The sequence below is a fragment of the Symphodus melops genome, assembly GCF_947650265.1.
Source record: "Symphodus melops genome assembly, chromosome: 12".
In the NCBI taxonomy this organism is placed as follows: Eukaryota; Metazoa; Chordata; class Actinopteri; order Labriformes; family Labridae; genus Symphodus; species Symphodus melops.
The window spans coordinates 2,491,289-2,510,365 of record NC_136702.1 but is presented as its reverse complement, the minus strand read 5'-3'; the positions used below and the strand labels follow the sequence as shown (position 1 = coordinate 2,510,365).

The window sequence follows — 19,077 nt, the reverse complement described above, 5'->3', positions numbered from 1 at the left end:
CCTCGCCGTCTGCATCTCTTGTGTGATTTAATCTGAAGGTTGCTTATTAAAGGTCCATTCTCTAAGTGCCACAGTTGCTGTTCCTGGTATGCACTTGGGCTTAAAAATAACTCTTGACCCTGCAAAGTCAATACTTGGCATATCTGCATTCTTGCTCTGTAGTGTGTCGCTTGTTCGGAGGTGTGCCTGGCACACGGTTCGACACTTTCTGCTCTTGTGTTCAAACTGCCTGTGAAGCTGCCAATTTAAGATCTGCTACTTTATAGTAACTCTGAGTACAAAGCGCGTCCTGACTCGTCCCAAACCTGACTGTTGTGCTGAATTTAGATCCACAATTCATGCTGTGTTTCATTACACGCCGTGATGTTTGAGAACAGTGACCTAGCAGCCTCACTTGAACACTTTACTGAAGCTTCACTTAAAGACGACTAAATCTTAACCTCATCAGCCGTCTCTGTACTCCAGTTCAGGATAACCATTTGAGCTTCATTGAATATTGATCTCGTCGGCTTCATGCTAAAACTCACTGCTCTAAAACAAGTTGTTTTTTTTTGACGAGGCCTTGAAACTCAGGATTTTTATGTATTATGAGTCTTCTACCGAATGGAAAGAAAACGATGTAATGACAGTAACTGATGAAAAACATCTTAGAAACATCTTAGACTTCATAATTTATAAAAAAAACGTCTCAAGTTTTGAATTTAGATTGTCTTGGTTTTTTCCTGCCCAACATCTTTTTGTAAAATTAGACATGTGGTTGCCATGTTTTTCAGCTGACTTTTATTTTTTATTTAGTCATTTAGTGATTATTGGTCTCCAAACGTCTTTGTGCAATATGTTGTGTATTACTTATTTTGCATTCTACGTTGAACTTATATTTATATTTCTAGCAAGCTACCTTAAAGCGCTCACGGACTTGAACAAACTTGCTGTTTTTTATTATACACTGTAAAACTTCAGTTATTGCAAAGCCTTTTATTGACTTCAGTATTTGGGACCAGGCGTCAGAATGAGACCTGCGCTCAGCAAAGATAAGAAAAAAACCTCTTTGCAATCAGGACTACAGACGCAGTGCTCGGCTACCGGCGCTGCATGTTTTAAAAACTGGAAACTGTTTTAACATCCTCTCACTGAATCCTGCCTTTCTTTGTGAAAAGTAACTCGAGGACAGTTAAAGAGACTGGGAGTTAAATGTGTGATCTGGATGGTTCTGTTTCATCCGTCTCTGCCAGAAAAAAAAAAAGTGAATCCCAGTGTCACAGAGTCGTTTAAAACTATACTGTCTTGTAATAAATCAAAGAAGAAGGAAGAGTTCATATTGAACTGTACTGAGCTGGGAGGACAGGAGGATATGTGAGGCTGGAGAGCTGTTGGAGGGTGTTTATACCTGAAATCTGACCTGCGCTGTCAGTGGCTCTAAATATGCACCGTCTAATCTGCTCTCCTGTGAGTAAACTTGACTCCCGACAGGTTTGGTCAGAGAAAGAACTTTGTTGTTGCTGTGCAGAAACTTTTCTCAACGTGTGACACTCTTCAAGATATTTGTGATAGTCCCTTCTCCTCCCTCCTGTTTCCTGCCTCTCTCTCTCTCTCTCTCTCTCTCTCGCTCGCTCACTTTCTGTTATGTTAAGTAGCAGGCCTGCTTTCTGTCCACCACTCTCTCCTCCTTGGGTTTCAATTCCAAACATGGTTATCCTTCTAGGGCTCTATCGACGCCCCCCCTCCCTTATCCCCGGCTCCTCCAGCTGTTGGCTCCACAGTGCAGGCCGGTCAGTCGGTGGCTGAGAGAAAAGGCAGAAAAGTGCACTCGACAGAGAGAGAGAGAGAGAGAGAGAGGGAGGAAGAGGACGCATAATGAGAGAAGAAGAAGAGTCCCATTCCAGCTGTGTTTGTAAAACAAACAGAGCCGTGAGAACTTCTTCATATTGAAGAATTTTCAGCTGCAGGCCAAGGGAACAAACATTTACCTCTGACATTTTCTTTTTTTTTTGTGATCGACTTTGGCTGTTTATTTTCAATCGGGATTTCAGTCAAACAGAAACATCTTGTTGTTTGTGTTGCTCTGACAGAAATAGGTCCAAGTTTGATTTGGATAAGAAGTACTTTGGCTGTTCTTCAGGAGCCTTTTTTTCCCCCCAGCTTGTCAGATTTAAAAATGAGCGCAGGAAACTCAACTCTTCTGGACAGTTTGTTGTTTGCGCCTCTTTGCGATGGCTGGACCAACAACACAGAGGGAGCCATCTACCACTTGGGAAACACCATGGTCTTCCTCGGCTACATGGGAGGCAGCGGGGCCTACGGGAGCCTCTTCATCTTCGGCTTCCTCACCCCGGCCTTCCTGTGCTTGACCGTGTGGGGCTGGATCACCATGTGCAGCCTGGACGTCTTCACCTGGAACCTGCTCCTGCTGCTGGCCTGCCTGGCTCAAATCTGCCACCTCCTGTACCGGCTGCACCAGGAGGGCATACCCTGCGAGGAGCTGTCCTCCCTCTACCAGGCGGTGTACCTGCCGCTGGGCGTCCCGGTCCAGGTGTTTAAGGACATCGCGGGGGCCTTTGAGAACAGGGTGGTGGAGCTGAAGGCGGGAGAGACGTACGCAGTGGAGGGGAAGACGCCAATCGACCAGCTCTCCTTCCTGCTGTCTGGGAGGTGGGCCGTGTGTGTGTGAACGTCTTCACATCTCTAGCAAATAATGCAAAGATTCTCCACACTGAATGCGACCGGCTAGCACCAAACATCGATATCGTAATTTAACCATAACGCGTCGTAAACAGATTTCCTACCACATGACTCACTTTGCACTTTTAGGGATGCTTTCTTTATCTTCAGTTGATGCAATTTTGCGACGTATCATTATATGATTGTCCTGCAATTGAATTATTATTATCACCACAGAATCACTGATTTAAGATAATGTTGTTATCGTTGGCCAAGTATCTGGTATCGTATCGTATCGTGTGAGACCTTGCGATCCCGACCCCTATAACTAACACACTTGACTTAACGAGGTAAAACCACAAGTCAAATATTCTAAATGTCAAATTAAATACGCTGAAAGTTCTGTTTAAAATCCTGCAGTAATGGATGCACCCACATTTATCCTAACTTGTGCATAAATACAACCAAATATCGAGCCTCCAGGTTCGTCTTACATTTACTCGCAATGTTGTCAAAGAGTGCAGAGCGCGATGCCCAAACCGACTTTAACTAATCAGAGAAAAAAATGCCTCATAGCTGTGCCAATGTGCAGTTTTTAAAGCTTCTAGTTCAGATGAATTTGATCTAAAATCAAACAGTTACCATCAGTGGCAGCAGCGGCCATCTTGGTCCCTTGTTGAGTAATTGTTGCAAACCAGTCCCCTATTAAATGACCAGTTGTTACCTTAAGAGCACATGAATATGGACATGATCTCCATCTACTCGTGTTGTACAAAAGTGAAGCTAAAGTACCAGAGGAGGCAGATGCAGGCATCTCGTGCTGGTGACGTACACTGGAGCCACAGTCGGCACAGTCGAGATTGGCCGTTGGAGCCGAGGTATCGATGTCCCGTCCCATGAAACGAAGAAGTGCACGTTTCATTTACAGACAAAGCAGCAAAGATTCTCCAGGTTCATCAATCTGAGCAATGTGCCGCTTAACATAGCATCAAATAACTGATTTAAAATAAACAACACACAGGCATGAATCAACAATATAAAAACTCACTATAATGACAGAAACCATTTTTAAAACCATTTTATGTGATAGTTTGATTTCATAGTTTGAGCCGTCCCAACTGTTAACATGGAGAAGGCGAGCTGTATGACCTTCACTGTGGCCGGCCAGGAATGGGTGATGGAGAAGTTTTGTCTTCGCTTTTGGGGAAGCTGTCGTTTCATCCATCGTTTAGTGGAGTCTTTGTTATCTGTGATCTGAATCACTCTGATTGGATTTTTTTTGTGGAAATGGAAGCGATATGAGATGCACGTACTGCGGCAAAAAAATATGAGCGTGCAGCACCGCTAGATGATCGAGTCAGGATAAAGTCGAGTTTATTCATAAAGCACATTTCACAGTGCGAGAGCAAAAACAAGTCAGCTAGCAGTTGTTTACCCAGACATGAAGCAGACGTTTGTTCCTGCATTTGTTGCCATTGAACAGGTCAATATATACTCCAGTTTGTGCACTGTACTGTAGTTGCTAGCTTAGCATGTTAGCACACATCCGATAGCATGTTTTCAGTAGGATTTAGTCACATTAGCATCTCGGTATAACGCCTGTTATTGGTTTAATTTCCTCTTGGTTAAAGAAGAACTGCCATTGTATTCAGGAAAGCTCCGATTTGAAGCGACTCCTGCAGATCTGTGTTCCTATTTCTGACTCTTTCATGGCGTTGGCAGCTTGTAAGTGTAACAGGAAGCGAATCCTCCTCATCCAAACATCCTCAGAGTAGAGCAGCATTACATTTCACAGTCCTGGAGCCGACACAAGAGAAATGTTGTAAACAAAGTATTTTTGTCTGTGACTCACGACTGTGCCGTCCCCCCCCTGCACGCTGCCAGCTGGTTCACTGATATCTCTGTAGTCGGGACGCGAGCAGACACTGACGGCTGCTTTTTCACTTAAATGAAATGTTGGCAGATGACAACTCCTGTATGAGCCAACGTCAGAACAACAGACATAAAGCTTAGGATTTTTTCCCCCCAAAGCTCGAAAGTGTTTACTTGTATAACTGTCTGACAAACTTAAAAAAAAGTACATCTTTATAATTAAAGGAAAAGCATCAGTGGTTACCGAACTGGAACACAATTTGAGGACTATTATGCAGATTTTTACATTTACTGCATTTTAACCTTGTTTTACTTAACCATGTTTATTTTACAGCCTCGGCTCGTATACCCTTACAGATTATATCAAATAAAGTTTATGATGTCTTATCTTAAAATGTTAAGAAAGAACATTTTTGATGTTTTTACATATTCGCATCACTTATTGCTGGTACATTTTGATGCAAATTTCAAATTCAAACAAATTTTTAAAACGTGTGCGACCACAGACATGAGGACAGCTTCAAATGATTTTTAACATTATCGCCTTCCGAACACACACACAAGACGACCTGCTATCAGTAGCAACACTTTCACAGACATGAAAGCCTTTTCCCTGTCGGCCCTTTTCTGGTTTCTGTGGTCTCGAACGAGGCGTTATACAGGCACTCGTGTTGTTTCTTCTTTTTCAGTATTCAACATATTCGCTGCCATACGTGTGAGCTGAAGTACACAGCGTCTGGTCGTTGATGCTTCCAGGTTTGCTTGCTCTCATTGGCTACATAAGATATTCAGAAATTGGCTCCAGCTTGATCAGGATCGGGGCTGATGTGAGATATCAAACTAAGATATTTACATGCATACTTGCAAGTGACCTGTGATTACATCTTTAACTTTTAGTCGAAAGAACATCTTGCACCAAGGTCCATTAATCAGAAGTGTACCGGTGTTTGAACCTTTGATTGTTTAATGTGCCTCCCATCAGCCTCACAAACTTTAGAGGTCAAAAAGCGACGTGGGGCTTTCTCATGCTCGGCCTTCCAGCTCATTCAGGAGGCGTTAGATTCAGTCAACGCCACATCAAAAGTATTAAAGTAAAGTATTATAAGTTAAAGTATTGAGAAAAAGCTGGAAGCTAAGATACCGTTAAATTTGATTTCAAGGAGAATTTACTGATAAAGCAGCAATACTTAAAGAGTGTTGTTTCTTTGCTGTGAGTGCCACACAGCAGAGCAGCAGCTGTACTGTGTCATTTTTAGCACGGTGCTCTCTGGTGGAAGCCCCTGCTCCTGACGATGTGAAGTGCCCGACAGAAGAATTAACACAACAGCATGCAGGGAAATAGCTGCTAATTTACACCCAGAGTTACGGTGAATACGAAGAGTCTAAAAAAAGACAGAGAGTTTTTAAACGCTGCAAAGACAGAAGCTCTATAATCTAACATGCATTCACCTGAAGAGAGAACACACATTCGATTTATCTATAAACCAATGTCTTTGTTTGATCAGTTTATTAGTGTTCGACACTTAACTTATCATGGTTTTATCTTTTGTTATTGGTAATTCTGCTGCATAAATAGCTTTTTTCCCCCTTTTTCTCCAGATGAATCTGGGAAGATAAGAACTAGTTCCTGGAAAAGCGACTCTCGTGACGTAAACCTTTGAAGGATTTAGTGTTCGGCGTGCTGGGTTATCTCAATCCACGGAAGTTATTCTTACAAAATTAAACCTCCTCCCGATATTTGGAAAAGGAAACTTACTTGAAAGATGTTTGTATGCACTGTTTAAAGGATGAAAATAATTAATTTGGCCCGGTTCTGCAGAGTGACCTCCAGCTCCTTCATCTGTCCTCTCGTCATCACTTCTTAATCCCAAGCTTTCTTTTCAACCTTTTATCTCTCTCTCTCTCTCTCTCTCTCTCTCTCTCTCTCCGTCTCTCTCTCTCTCTCTCTCTCTCTCTCTCTCTCTCTCTCTCTCTCTCTGTGTGTGTGTTTAGGATCAATGTATCTCTGGAGGGTCAGTTCCTGCACTACATCCACCGCCACCAGTTCCTCGACTCTCCGGAGTGGGAGTCTCTGAGACCAAATGAGGAGGGAAAGTTTCAGGTATGAGTCTTGACATGCAGACCGAAAGTCCAAAGTGTTCCAGGCAACTGAACGAGCCAAACGAAATGATGTTCTCTTATCAGACCGATCAGCTAAACGTCCTTCACATACTCCACAGGTGACCCTGACAGCAGAAGAAGACTCCCGCTACATCTCTTGGCGTCGCCGCCGTCTCTACGCGCTGATATCAAAGGAGCGCTACATCGCTCGTCTGTTCTCCCTCATGCTGGGCTACGACCTCGCCGAGAAGCTTTACAACCTCAACAACAAGCTCTACATCAAGTGCGGCGTGCTGCTGGACATCCGCCTGCCCAGCCTCTACCACGTGCTGGTCCCGTCCTCGCAGGGCAGCGAGGGCGGCAGTGGCAGCGACGGCGGCTTCAACAAGGAGCAGCAGGGCGAGGATCCAGCGCCAGCCTACCAGACGCTGGACCCAGTTCAGCATCAGGGACCAAGAAAGACCACCCAGGATGACACCAAGGCCCCCCAGCAGCCGTGGTCATCAGACCCGGACCTGCCCTCTGGTGAGGACTCTACCAGCCTGGTCCTGGAGGATTTTGCCGATGTGGCGGGCTCCTTAATGGATTATGGCAGTGAGAGTTATTTGAGGTAGAGGGGGCTGGGTGCTGGAGCTAACACACTGGGTCACCACTTAAGCTACGTGTAAGTACCGCACTTGGGCAGAGGGGGGCGCTGTGTGTGCATGGAAGGCTTGCTGTGCACATTTCTAACTAATCCGGCTTTATGAGGCGAGAGAGCAAGATCAGTACGTTGAGAAAGGATGTAAAGTAACAGAAACAGAAAACATCAAGTAGCATGTATTACAGCCCTGTTAGTTTTATCTGTATGGCACTAATTAGCTTGCTGGAGAGCTTCACGATTGGATAGCCACGATGCATTTTGGGGCGGCTTCTTTGCCAATCTAGTATACGTCAGGGAATTTCACACATAAACAAAATTGCATGCTACAGTTGTATGATTGTGTTTGAATAGTTTGAAAGTATGTATTTATTTAAGTATAAATTTCCCACCGTGACAGTGATGAAAAAGTCCAATTAAAACTCATGCATGTCAGATCAGTAGCGTTAGCCTCCTCGTCCTCGCTGCCATCGGCATTCGTGACTGAATTGAAGAAGTTTGTTTACAAGCTATCGTTGTTCCCACCAGCTTTTTCTTTTCCTTTCTTCTTTAGTTTCCCAACTTTATGTGCAGGTCTAATAGTTGTCCTTAAGTTTAATGGGCCCTATCCCTACCCCATGAGGTTAGCACCACAAAAAAAAAGAAGCTAAAAGAAGGGGGTTTAACTTTGCTTGCTTTCCCTCCCTAATGGACGGCACATCCTTTTTTTAATCCAGTTTAACGTCACTAACAGACGTTGGATGTTAATTTGTTTTCAACAAAGAAGCAAAACCTGATTCAGAATGATCCGACACTGCTGCAGCCGTCTCAACCTGTGTTAGAGCGATATTTAAGATTGGCCTTACATGACTGAGGTCGGATGAAAATGTGTTTGAACACGAGAGGAGTCAAACCTCATCTGCCAGAGAAAAATATAACACGAGCAGTTTTTTTTTTCTGTCTTGTTCCCAGGCTGTAAATATGTTCCAGCCTTCACTGTTATGTAATTAACTTTTCTGATTTGTTTCCCTTTGTTTATTTTTATGTCCTCATAATCTGCTCTTTAATTCTGCCTGCATTTAATTCCAAAGCTTTCAGGGAACTACCAAACTATTTGTAGATTTAAATTATGTTCCTCTTTGGGTTATCTGGATTATTAGTCTATTTCCACTTAATGTTTTAAGATTTAAACTCCCTGCCAGCTGCTCTGTATCTGTTTGCTTTGGCTCTGCTTCCTAAAGGCTTGCAGTCATCTTTGGAAACAGTAGCAGATAAAATCAGAGGAAAAAAAACAGCAAATGAGTGCCGAGTTTATTCGCTGTTTCAGACAGCTAATGAGGACCAGTACGTCGCAGTAATTTGTGTCTGTGTCCCGTGTCGGGGTTCGACATTGAACCCGGCGGCAGCTGTTTTTTTTTTTCTTCATCGGATTACAGCCTGGAAATTTAGGGGATGTCCAAAAAAAAATTCAGTGCCATGTTATTAATCCAATGTGCCAACCCTGTAAGCAGTCCGTCTGTTAATTCCTTCATCTCCTCCTCAGCCCTGCCCGCACTCTGACCGTCCCAAAAATCAACCCTCGACCAATCAGAAGCGAAGGGTCACATTTCATAGCTGGATGGTGGTGGGGTCAGTGCAGGGTTTGGGTTGCAGGAGGGGCTGTAAAGTCAAGTTGTTTGAGTCATTTAAACCTGTTTGATCTCGTTTCAGATCTCCATAGTTTAGAAAAAAACAACATATTACAGTTTCACTACAGTTTAAATTGGCACAGCAGTTTAAGTTCTGTCACTACCTGTCGTGTAATCAGGACGTGGGCGTGAAAACAAACCGCTTCCTAACCTGAAGTGTCCTTGTTGACTCCGCAGGAGGTGACAGCCACAGAAATGTTCCTCCTCGTTTCCAGAGAGGCAGAGCGCCGCTGGCTCCCACCGACACTCCAGACTTGTGAGGAAGAGTCTCTCCTGGAATAACAACTTTATTATTTACAGCTTAGCAGTATGAATGTCTCACATGTCACCTGGGATCTGTGCATCTCCTCCCTTATCAGTTCATGTAGTTCTATTCTAGCTTTTGTAACAAGAAAGACATTATTGACATGATTAATAAATCAACACAAGGAGCCGATACATTTGCATTTTACAACATTTATATGATGTGTTTTTGTTGTTGCTGTTGTCATGGAGACAAGATAAGACACATAATGTAACTTCCAGATGCACAATTATAACTGTCACAAGATAACTAAGAAATAAGAAAGCGGATTTCCTCTCTTTCTAAGTTATAGATTGGAAGATGAAGAATAAATTAAAATATAAAAAAAGAATTTAAAATTATTATTATTATTTTTTTACATACTATACTTATTAGGCCTCCAATTGTCAATTTTCCCCCAACAAATCATCCTGTGTACTGAGGTAAATCAATCACCTGCCCTTTTAAACACATTTTTAAAAGACACAACACACGTGCTTGAACAATCGATTAAAATCTGCTCTTTCTACAGCTGGAAAAGATTTTGTTTAGCCGACTTCTCAAGAACCAATTTACTAACATTTTAGGTACCAAAAAAAAAAAAATTCTCATTCTTTCAATTTCTCTTTTTAAATCTTTCAGGGTTGGAAGTTTATCCACCTGAATCCATCCTGAGATCTTTGGGGAAATGTTAGACGCCTGTAGATCATTTTTTTGTACATTGTTGTGACTGATTGAGAGTTTAATACACACATGTATACTGTGAAATACATTCAGTATCTGTTTTTACTTCTGTCTGAGTGACATGTGATTGAAATGTAAAACATTTGTTTGAAATATTTCCATGGGGCCAAGACTTCTCCATAAAGTCTGTGTGTGCAGTGAACATGTTTGTTTTCATTGACTTTCCTCCTTATTATCTCATATGAGCCCAAACAACCCGATCAAACATTTACATATTGACGACATCTTTCTTCTCGTCTGTAATGACAAAAAAAAAGCTCAGATTTGGTTCCCGTCAACATGTTTCCCGTTTCTTTCATTGAGCTGGATTTTTTTTTTGTTTTTGCTTCGAGAAATATTATCTGACAAACAAATAATTTCATCACAAATCAGCAGACAAAGAAAAAAGCACAGTGACAGATTTTATTGCTTTAAAACACAAACTGCATTAAAAAAAACAAAAAACCTCTTTCACCTGAAACATCAGAAAACTACGTCATAAAAAAAGTCTAGAAGAAAAACAAAGGACAAGACTAATACAAACAAACTCTAGATGCATTACATACATTACTGATGGCACTGTGTTAGGAAGTCAGTGGGGCAGCGTATTAATGTCAGACTATATATATGCATTGAGATTGTTAGTGGGGTGGCGACAGAGTGGAAACATTTATAGATCATCCAAAAAACTGAAACAGATTTCTTTGGCTTCACCGGCTGAGATTTTAAATCTCTGATCATCTTCATTGACAGTAAAAGGAAGAACGTGCAAATTCTAATCCATAAATAAATCAGGAATCAAGAACATCCTGCGTAAATGTCTCTCTGAGTCACGACTGTCCACAATAAGTGAGGAGATGGAGTTCATTCTTCCTTTAAACGAGGAGTTGAACAGTGACTTCAGCTCAGATGAGTGTTGTTGTTGTTGTTGTTGTTGTTGTCGTTGTTGTTGATGTCAGTGTTGTGTCTCTTAGTAGTTGCACAGCTGCACAAAGTCATGAAACCACGGAGCTCCTCGTCTGACGTGGAAGTTGTTCACACACAGCGGCACGGATTGCCTGAAACAAGAGTTGAAAATGTGTCATTTTAACATAGAATAAGACACGATAGATTTCCCATTGGGTTAAATTTGGTTGTTGGTTTTAATTGTGCAAAATATTGGAGTTTTGCTTTGTGTCCCGTTCATAAAAAAAAAAAAAAAAAAGTAAATGGTTGCTGTTACTCATGCAGACCAAAACACACATGACAAACAGTTCTTGATGGACAGCTTGTGTATTTCATCTCCTTATGAGGCGGCTCAAGAGAAACAGGCCTGGAAGCTGTTTAGTTTCCAGAACTCGTAAATGATTCACAGTCACATAAAATCTCACAGGAGTCAGTGTGGGAAATTAAACAGAGAGCAGTGTGTGTGTGTGTGTGTGTGTGTGTGTGTGTGTTCATCGTGTTTAGATAATGTACCTGTTGGAGGGGAACTCAGAGACACACACAGACTTGACGTGGATGTCTCCCTGCCTGTAGAAACGAGCTCCGGTGTTCTTCAGCTCGATGGTTTGGATCTCACAAAGAGGCAGCGGGTGAGTCAACACCTTCCTGTACATCATCGTATCTGTCTGACTGAATAAAAAATACACACACACACATATATGCATGTCAGAAAACACAAGACAGACTTTTAAGAAAACAACATTCATCACAGAGGACAGTTATTAGCTTCTGTGTCGAGCACAGAGCTGCGACAGGCTGCCTGCTACAACAAACTAGCACGTGAGCTAATATTGCTTGCAGTGATAGTTTTTGCAATCTTGCAATAAAGTGAGCAAACAAACACATGACGAAAAGTGTTATAAGTCCTCCTGAACTGAAGTAAACCTGCGGCATGGGAACATTTCCTGCAGCTGTGTGTGCTGCACCTGTCCCGTCCTGTACAGTGGAGCGCTGTACAGTAAATCTTCTCTCCAAATAGAATCTGTTGCCTCAGCTTTTCTTGGGTTAAACAAGAGAGAAATAATAAATATGAGGTCAGGCTGCTGCATCTGAGTCTGTCAGCCAGGGTTCAACAGAGGCAGTCAAAAATAATGCTGAAGTCGTGAATTTAGCTTGATGGTTGAAGGATCAAATAAGGTGAACATAGGATTATTAATAGGTTTGTTTACAATATGCATGAGTTATGATGCTTAAAAGCTGTGAGTAAATAAGGTTTTGCGAGTTGAACAAGACAGGATAGGTCAAATGATTTTGCAGTCAAAGTTTGTTTTTCCATTTATTTCTGAACAAAGTTAATGTGCCTATGTGAACAAACCTGTCAGATCTACACGCCATAACAAAGAGTTTTACATTGATGTAACTTTCGGTACCCACAGTCTCACTCTCTGTTCTTTCCCGAGGCTCTCTGTCCTCAGGGTCACCTCCACCTCAGCGCTCTTATCCAGTGGAGAAACCTCCAGCTGCAGCAGGATGTGATGAGCTGCACATCAGAAAATAAAAGCAGATTAAATACTTACTGTATACTAAATACTACACTACTATGAAATACTTAGTTTGAACCAAAACTCTGTTACGTAAAACATCACTTCACAGTCATTCTTGGCCTCTAAGGTGTCAAAAAATGTCCTTTTGTTTGCTTAAAGACTTGACTTCTGTGTTTATATAGAGGGCTCCAATCATTTAATTGTTAGCTAGAGGAGCTAAACGTTAGCACCAAAGATCAGCAGGGCACTCAGGATCATGACCTAACCGGTAAACACATCTCAAGTTTATAGAAAATGAGTTCACAGGTTGTTCTGGGCAACGTCGAACGATTGGAAAAGTTAGCTTTTTTTAAGTTAAGCTACAATCAGTTAAGTCATGAGCGACACGAAATAATTCACAGCAAGATGTTTATTCCTCAGCATAGCCCCCCCCCCCATCCAGACACTGACCGCAGAAAGGCGTCAAAGACGACGTGAGGAGGAACAGCCTCTGCTCTTTGGGGATTGGAGATATTGTTATCCCACTGTTTTCTGATAAACCTGAAACACACACACACACACACACACATTATGAGGGTCATCCTGTAGTTCTTCTGCACACATACGTCACAAATCAGAGAGCTCTCGTGTACATTAACGGTGGAGCTGTATCAGTGTGCGTTGGTTTATCAGGGGTTGAAATGATAAGAAGTTTCCAGAAGCTGTTGTGAGACGGGCCTGCAGCAATAGATGGCCAACATATCTGCTGGTGAGAAAGAAGCTAACCCAGAGAGCAAACAATACTCAATACTCTCCTTAATCTCATTTTGAATTCAAAAATAAAAATGGTTGGCCTTTTATTTTTATTTATATTATATTTTATATTTATTTTTTTGTACAGTTTAAAGGTCAGAGTTTGAATCTAACCATGCTTTTATTTTGAAATAAAGTAAGGCCACTCTGGTAGACTCGAGGTGACACTGCAGAGAAAGTAACTGGTTATGGATCAATCAATAAATAAACAGGTACAGAAAAGCAAATGTTTGGTGTCATGAGGTGGACATGACTTTGAGCTGTCTGAAAGTTTAAAAGCTTTGATTGCCGACCTTCATTAAAGGTGATTAACTAGTTAATGCGAACAGCCCTACTTCCTATATGTTCTTATGCAGGCATACTTTTATTTAGTTGTTAGTTTTTATAGCTGTAAATAAAGGTAGAAAAACATTCCTAAAGTAAAAGTTCCTCAAATGGTAAAAATAGTTAATGTCAAACATGTTTTTATAATAAAGAAAACTATTCAGACACCCTGATTTTTTGTGCACACGTTTTTTAAACGATGCATCAATAACAAATCAAACTCTTCAGTTTGAGTTTTCTGACCTATCGTTGGACATGTGCCCTTGAAGACTTCACAGTCCACACAGTTTCCCTTCAGGAAGTCCTCATAACTGGAGCAGGGGATCCCAATCAGCGGGCACGAGCCGTTCAGCGCGCTCATATAGACGTGCAGCGCCCTCATGTGGTCGCAGATCACATAGCCGTACACTGGGAAGTAGACAAGAACTGACAACACACGAACACTGAGGGGGCCAAAGGACTGGAGGCTACACGTTTCAAAATTCAAGATCTTTAAAATGGATTAATTTGACATTTGAATAATACAATTTGTGACAGGAGCGAGAGCTTTATTTGAGCCAACTTTAAAGGAACACACACACACACACACACACACACACACACACACACACACACACACACACACACACACACACACACACACACACACACACACACAGCAGCTCTCTGTCTGTAAGCTGAACATTTTGTATTTGTTTTTTTTTTGTGGGCGCTGGACTTACTTGAAGCAAATCTGGAGCGGGCACACCCAGTCTGATCTTTTCCTCCGTTCAGAAAGAAGTCCACATGGCCGACGGGGATAGAGATGCCAAAATCTGAAGAAGAATATTAAATACTGGCATCATTTTATCGCTGATCTAGTGCTTTTAACTCTACACTGTAAACAAAAAAAGGAGAAACCCAGCCCCCCCAAAAAAACTATTGACCAGAGAGCTGTGTGACTTATATTTATCCACAGTACATGTGATCAGATCACAGTTTAAAAAATACTTTATGCCCTCTTTTAACAACCTTGCTGAGCTGAAAGTATTTGCGAGTTAAACATGGACATTTGCTGCACAGAAGCCACAATTTAAGATAATTGCAGACTGGATTTTTCCTGGATGAGTCAGCTGCTTTCACAGTGACCTGACGTCGACCACAAGCAGGCCAAAAGAAGCTTGTGTATCATTATGAGTTTTACTTTTAGGGACACCGCTGTGACACACTGAAACAGACAGAAGTGTAATAACAGAAAATGCACCCAACAAACACAACAGCTTTTATCTGAAGTGTGCCAACAAAGGTTTCATCTGAGTCCATGTTCCCATCTTTCTTTGTTCAGAAACGTTTGCAGTAATTCGTAAGGCCTTTATTTGATAGAATAAAGAGAAAGTTGCAGTTTAAATAGCAAACATCAGTCTCTGCTGATCTATCAGTGTCACAGTAGACCTCCGCTATATTATGTTATTAATATGTTGGTGTTGAAGACTTTTTATTTTCATAAGCAAGATTTTTTTTTTGGGAGCTGAAGTTCTCTTACAGTCAGAGTCTGTGTGGATGGCATCGACAAACAGAGCATCAGAGGGGTCCAGACGGTCAAAGATGTCGGCTGATTTAAACATGGGACCTGCAGGGTCCAAACCTGGAAGACAAGGACACGGGAAAAACTTCCTTAAAAGTTTTATTATTATTCATCTACTGTGCCGTGAAGTGTTAAAAAGCAGATGATACTTTTCTATGAAGGCCTTTACATTAATTTACTCAACACTAAACGGTTATGCACACAACATTAAAAAATCTACTTCTATTCGAGAGCAATATGGAGATACAGTCGGTGAATAATTAATAGATTTTGTTGAATCATTCATTAACTTTCAGAAACACATTTACATTTTACTACGACACAAAGATTTATGCATTCATTCTCTCCGTCTTCAGCCTGCTCCACTTTTCGGAAAACGTGTGCTCAAACAGGCCAGTTGGAGATTTTTCCTTCATGACATCACAAAGGGCAGTAGCCCCTCCCCCAGGTGGGTGACACTCCCACAGCTAGGTGTTTGTTCTGCCCTCTGAGTCTGCCTTCTCACCGTAAACAATAGGACATGGAGCCAGAAAGCACCGAGGACACCCAAGAACTTCCAGGAAAGGGGGCGTGGTCAGACACAGCTCATTTACATATTTAAAGCTACAGACACAGAAACAGCCTGTTCTGAGAAGGGCTGAAATAGAGGGGTTTATAGACATGATCAAATACAGGATCAGAGAGGATTTACAACAACACACTTCACACACATGATGAAGAGGAGCTCTGAGACTTATTTAAACTGGCTGAAAAGGAGAAGAACATGTGTCCTTTAAAAGTAATTTCTTTTTCTGTTATAAACATATTTTTCTCTTTCTTGTAACTTCTTCTTCATTGACTTCAACCAAGTTGCATGTTTTGAATTAAAGAAGTCTAACTAAAATAAGCAACCTCAGGTCATATTGATTTATGTGATGCAGCCATGTGTTTATCTAATTTTCAAAAAGGTTTCCACTTGTTTTTTACATTTTCGGGTTTGCAGCTGCAGGCTCCTCTGAACTATTTCCATACATGCACCAGTCTCCCCTCTTAGACAGAAGGACCCAATATAAACCAGTGAACAGTGCTGCATTGTGTTTCTGGTGACTGAGCGTCTCCACAGGGCTCTTATCAAAGTGTCGTTGTCCTTTGAAGAGCTCCGCTTATCCGTCAAGGTCGCTCTGAAGCACACACAGGAGACCTTCACCGTCTGTAGACGAGCCTTTTCTTTATAAATATTTAACAGTATTTTATATGTTCTTCTTCTTGGTTTGCAGTGTTGTATTTTAATGTTTGTTGTATTAGTGTTTGTTGCAGGGCGGAGATCTGCTCAAGAAACAGTTAAATATAGCAACTACATTTGTTTTTATTTAGACAAAAAAGGAAGAAAAAATAAAGTAGGATTAAGGTTCAGTGTCTCAAATGTACGGTAACTCCACCTGTTTTTCCAGCTCCCAGGACAGTATTTCACCCTGCTTGCGCACTTATATGTCACCTTGTGTTTGTCAGACTTACCTGTGATTCTTCCAATCTTGCCTTCAAACAGAGTCCCCACAAATCCGGCAACGTGCGCCCCCAGACTGACCCCGATGAAGTGGAAGGACTCCAGTTTGCAGCCATTTTTCTGTGAGATGAGAGAGTTGGAAACTTTTGATATTTTATTTTAATTTCACATTAAATTCACACAAGGTGCTCATCTGAACCTTTGTTTGATTAAAAGAGTGTTTCCCTCCAAATACAAATACATTCAAATCTTTTTGTTTGAAAATCCTGAAATCATGAAAGACGTCCTCTGAGTCTCTGACCTGCAGCTGGTTGATGAGGACGGAGATCTGCACAGCCACCTCCTTGTAGTTTTCCACCACCAGGTTGTAGGCGAAGGAGGCGCCGTAGATCCAGTCCACCACCACCACGTTCACATCCTGAGCCCGGAGCAGGGCCACGGCCAGCTCCTTCACCCAGGACGGCTTACTGCCCAGAGCCCTGGGGGGGGGGGGCAGAGTCAGACATGTCCAAGGAAGGTCATGATCAAAGAAGCAGTTTAAGGCTGATGGTAAGCTGAATCATGCTGTAGAAGTCCTTCCTCCTCCTCCTCTTCCTCACCTGTACCCGTGGATGATGACCTTTGTGGGGCGGGAGGTGTTGAAGTGAGACGGCTGCTCTGTCGCAGTAACAGACTGATGAGTGAACGTTTGTGCACAGTCCAGGTTCCTCCTGGTGAGCAGCAGGTACTGGACCTGCAGTTTGACTCTGCGCTGACGGTACTCCTGCCAGGTGGTGTTGTTCAGGTCGGCGCACTCTTCCTCGGTCTGACTCTTTTCGAAACCTGATCGATTAGAGAAACATAACGAGAGGGCTGGTGTCACGACCACAAAGTCAAAAATGTTGAATTCAGACAAGAAATCTAAAATAGCCGTTGATATTGTGTTCAGTGACTCCCAATGACAGAACATTTAATTACACTGATCATTTACGACAAGCTAAGAGGCCTCAGGGTCGGGGGGGGAGAGACTAAAAACCACCCCCCCTCCCACCCCCCCAAAACTATGAAAAGACAGGCTCAGCGGCCCAGCAGTTGCTGGGACGTTAAATCAGTGTCTTTTTGGCGGTAATGCCGAATTGTCGATAAGAAAAATTCCACGAAGCGAGACAAAAAACGACCACGAAGTGAAGCTAAAGAACGACACAGAGACGATGAAATGAGGCCCATGATGACAGTAAAAACTACAAAGGACTACAAAGAAACACAAAACAAATATAAAGACTGGAAAAAAAAAAGGAAACTCAATCAACAGCATAAAGGGTGAGTTCACCTTCAAAAAGCACCGTGAAAAAGTAAAACAATCTCCACGACAACAACAACAAGGCTCCTGCAACACTTTGTATGCAATGAGTAAATCTGTGACGAGGAGCTGATCTGCTCATGCTAACCACCATGGTGACTGAAACATTATGAGTCAACAACATTTTTATAGAGGAAACAAAATGTGGTCAGATGTTCGTTCACTGAGAAATTAACTGGAACAAACAGTTGACAGAGTGTCAATGTGTGGCTTTAATCTTGTGTTTTTTTTTTAATAGTTATAAAAAGAAAAATAGAAATAAAAGATGAGTACTCACCCAGCACCAGTGATGTAATGAAGAGGGTGAACACACACAGCAGGATGGTGTTGTGTTGTTGAGACATTTCTAAAGAGCTGAGAGTCCTGAAGGTGCTTGAAGGGCTCAGCTGCTGTGTTTAGACCAGGACCTGGTGGATGCAGATCAGCTTGTGGCTTCTGTGTGTGTGTGTGTGTGTGTGTGTGTGTGTGTGTGTGTGTGTGTGTGTGTGTGTGTGTGTGTTGTGCTGCTGGAAAGACAACTCAGCATTCAACTCAAACAGCGGGGGCAGAAATCCACAGAAAAAGAGTCCAGCAGCAGAATTTTTCCCACGTTTCTTTTCTTATAAAGCTCCAAAACAAAACTCACCCTGTTCTGTTACTCGGTCTTTACACTCCTCTGCGAGCTCTGTCCTCCCTCGCTCTCTTACTCAGAATGAGTTTGTACCCAGCCGACAAGTGGTTGAAGCTCTTTGCCTGGCGGTGAATCCATGACCTCATTGGTGTTCAATGGCTGTTTGTTTAAAATGTTGGACTCTGGCCTGGCTGTGGCTGCTTTGTGTGTGTGTGCGGCTGGATGTGTGCATGTGAGCGGGCTCGGAGGGGTCACTGCGAGTGAGGAGAGGTCATCCTGCTGCATCGGATGGAAATCAATCGGGAGCTGATTGATTGTTCCACTATGGATGCTCGGTTATGTAATCAAAGCTAACATCACCTCATCCAGTCTAATCCGATTGTTGTTTGCCTACTTTCAAATCTTTTAGTTTTGTTGTTAGTCACGATCAGATTATTCAGGTCGTAATTACTCAAAGAATTTTGTTCTATCCAAGGATAAAGGGTCAAGATAGGATTAGCAGTTGGCAGTAATGTTGTGGTACTCACTCCCAGATTAAGATCTTAATTATATCA

The 19,077-nt window shown here is 42.2% G+C and overlaps 2 protein-coding genes across 5 annotated transcripts; one reads left to right on the top strand and one right to left on the bottom strand.

Annotated features, from left to right (window-relative positions):
- The first annotated feature begins 1,587 nt into the window (after positions 1-1,587).
- On the top strand, positions 1,588-10,106 carry popdc2 (popeye domain cAMP effector 2). 2 transcript variants are annotated; one of them, XM_079357241.1, is made up of 4 exons: positions 1,588-2,649; positions 6,523-6,631; positions 6,750-7,155; positions 9,115-10,106. In XM_079357241.1, exons 1-4 carry the CDS (start codon positions 2,156-2,158, stop codon positions 9,195-9,197), a joined length of 1,092 nt encoding a protein of 363 aa, XP_079213367.1. In that variant the 5' UTR covers positions 1,588-2,155; the 3' UTR covers positions 9,198-10,106. The 2 variants fall into 2 exon arrangements, with proteins under 2 accessions (XP_079213367.1, XP_079213366.1); XM_079357240.1 differs by having other exon boundaries at positions 6,750-7,294.
- Positions 10,107-10,436: 330 nt separating this feature from the next.
- pla1a (phospholipase A1 member A) lies at positions 10,437-18,314 on the bottom strand. Of its 3 annotated transcripts, none has more exons than XM_079357239.1 (11): positions 18,191-18,314; positions 17,174-17,396; positions 16,876-17,053; positions 16,586-16,694; positions 15,050-15,151; positions 14,250-14,342; positions 13,771-13,953; positions 12,862-12,951; positions 12,302-12,407; positions 11,402-11,557; positions 10,437-11,001 (listed from the first exon to the last, which is right to left on the bottom strand). In XM_079357239.1, the coding sequence occupies exons 1-11, from the start codon at positions 18,255-18,257 to the stop codon at positions 10,914-10,916; spliced, it is 1,395 nt and encodes a 464-aa protein (XP_079213365.1). In that variant the 5' UTR covers positions 18,258-18,314; the 3' UTR covers positions 10,437-10,913. The 3 variants fall into 3 exon arrangements, with proteins under 3 accessions (XP_079213365.1, XP_079213363.1, XP_079213364.1); XM_079357237.1 differs by lacking the exon at positions 18,191-18,314 and adding an exon at positions 17,884-18,022; XM_079357238.1 differs by lacking the exon at positions 18,191-18,314 and adding an exon at positions 17,884-18,022 and having other exon boundaries at positions 13,771-13,935.
- Positions 18,315-19,077: the final 763 nt, after the last annotated feature.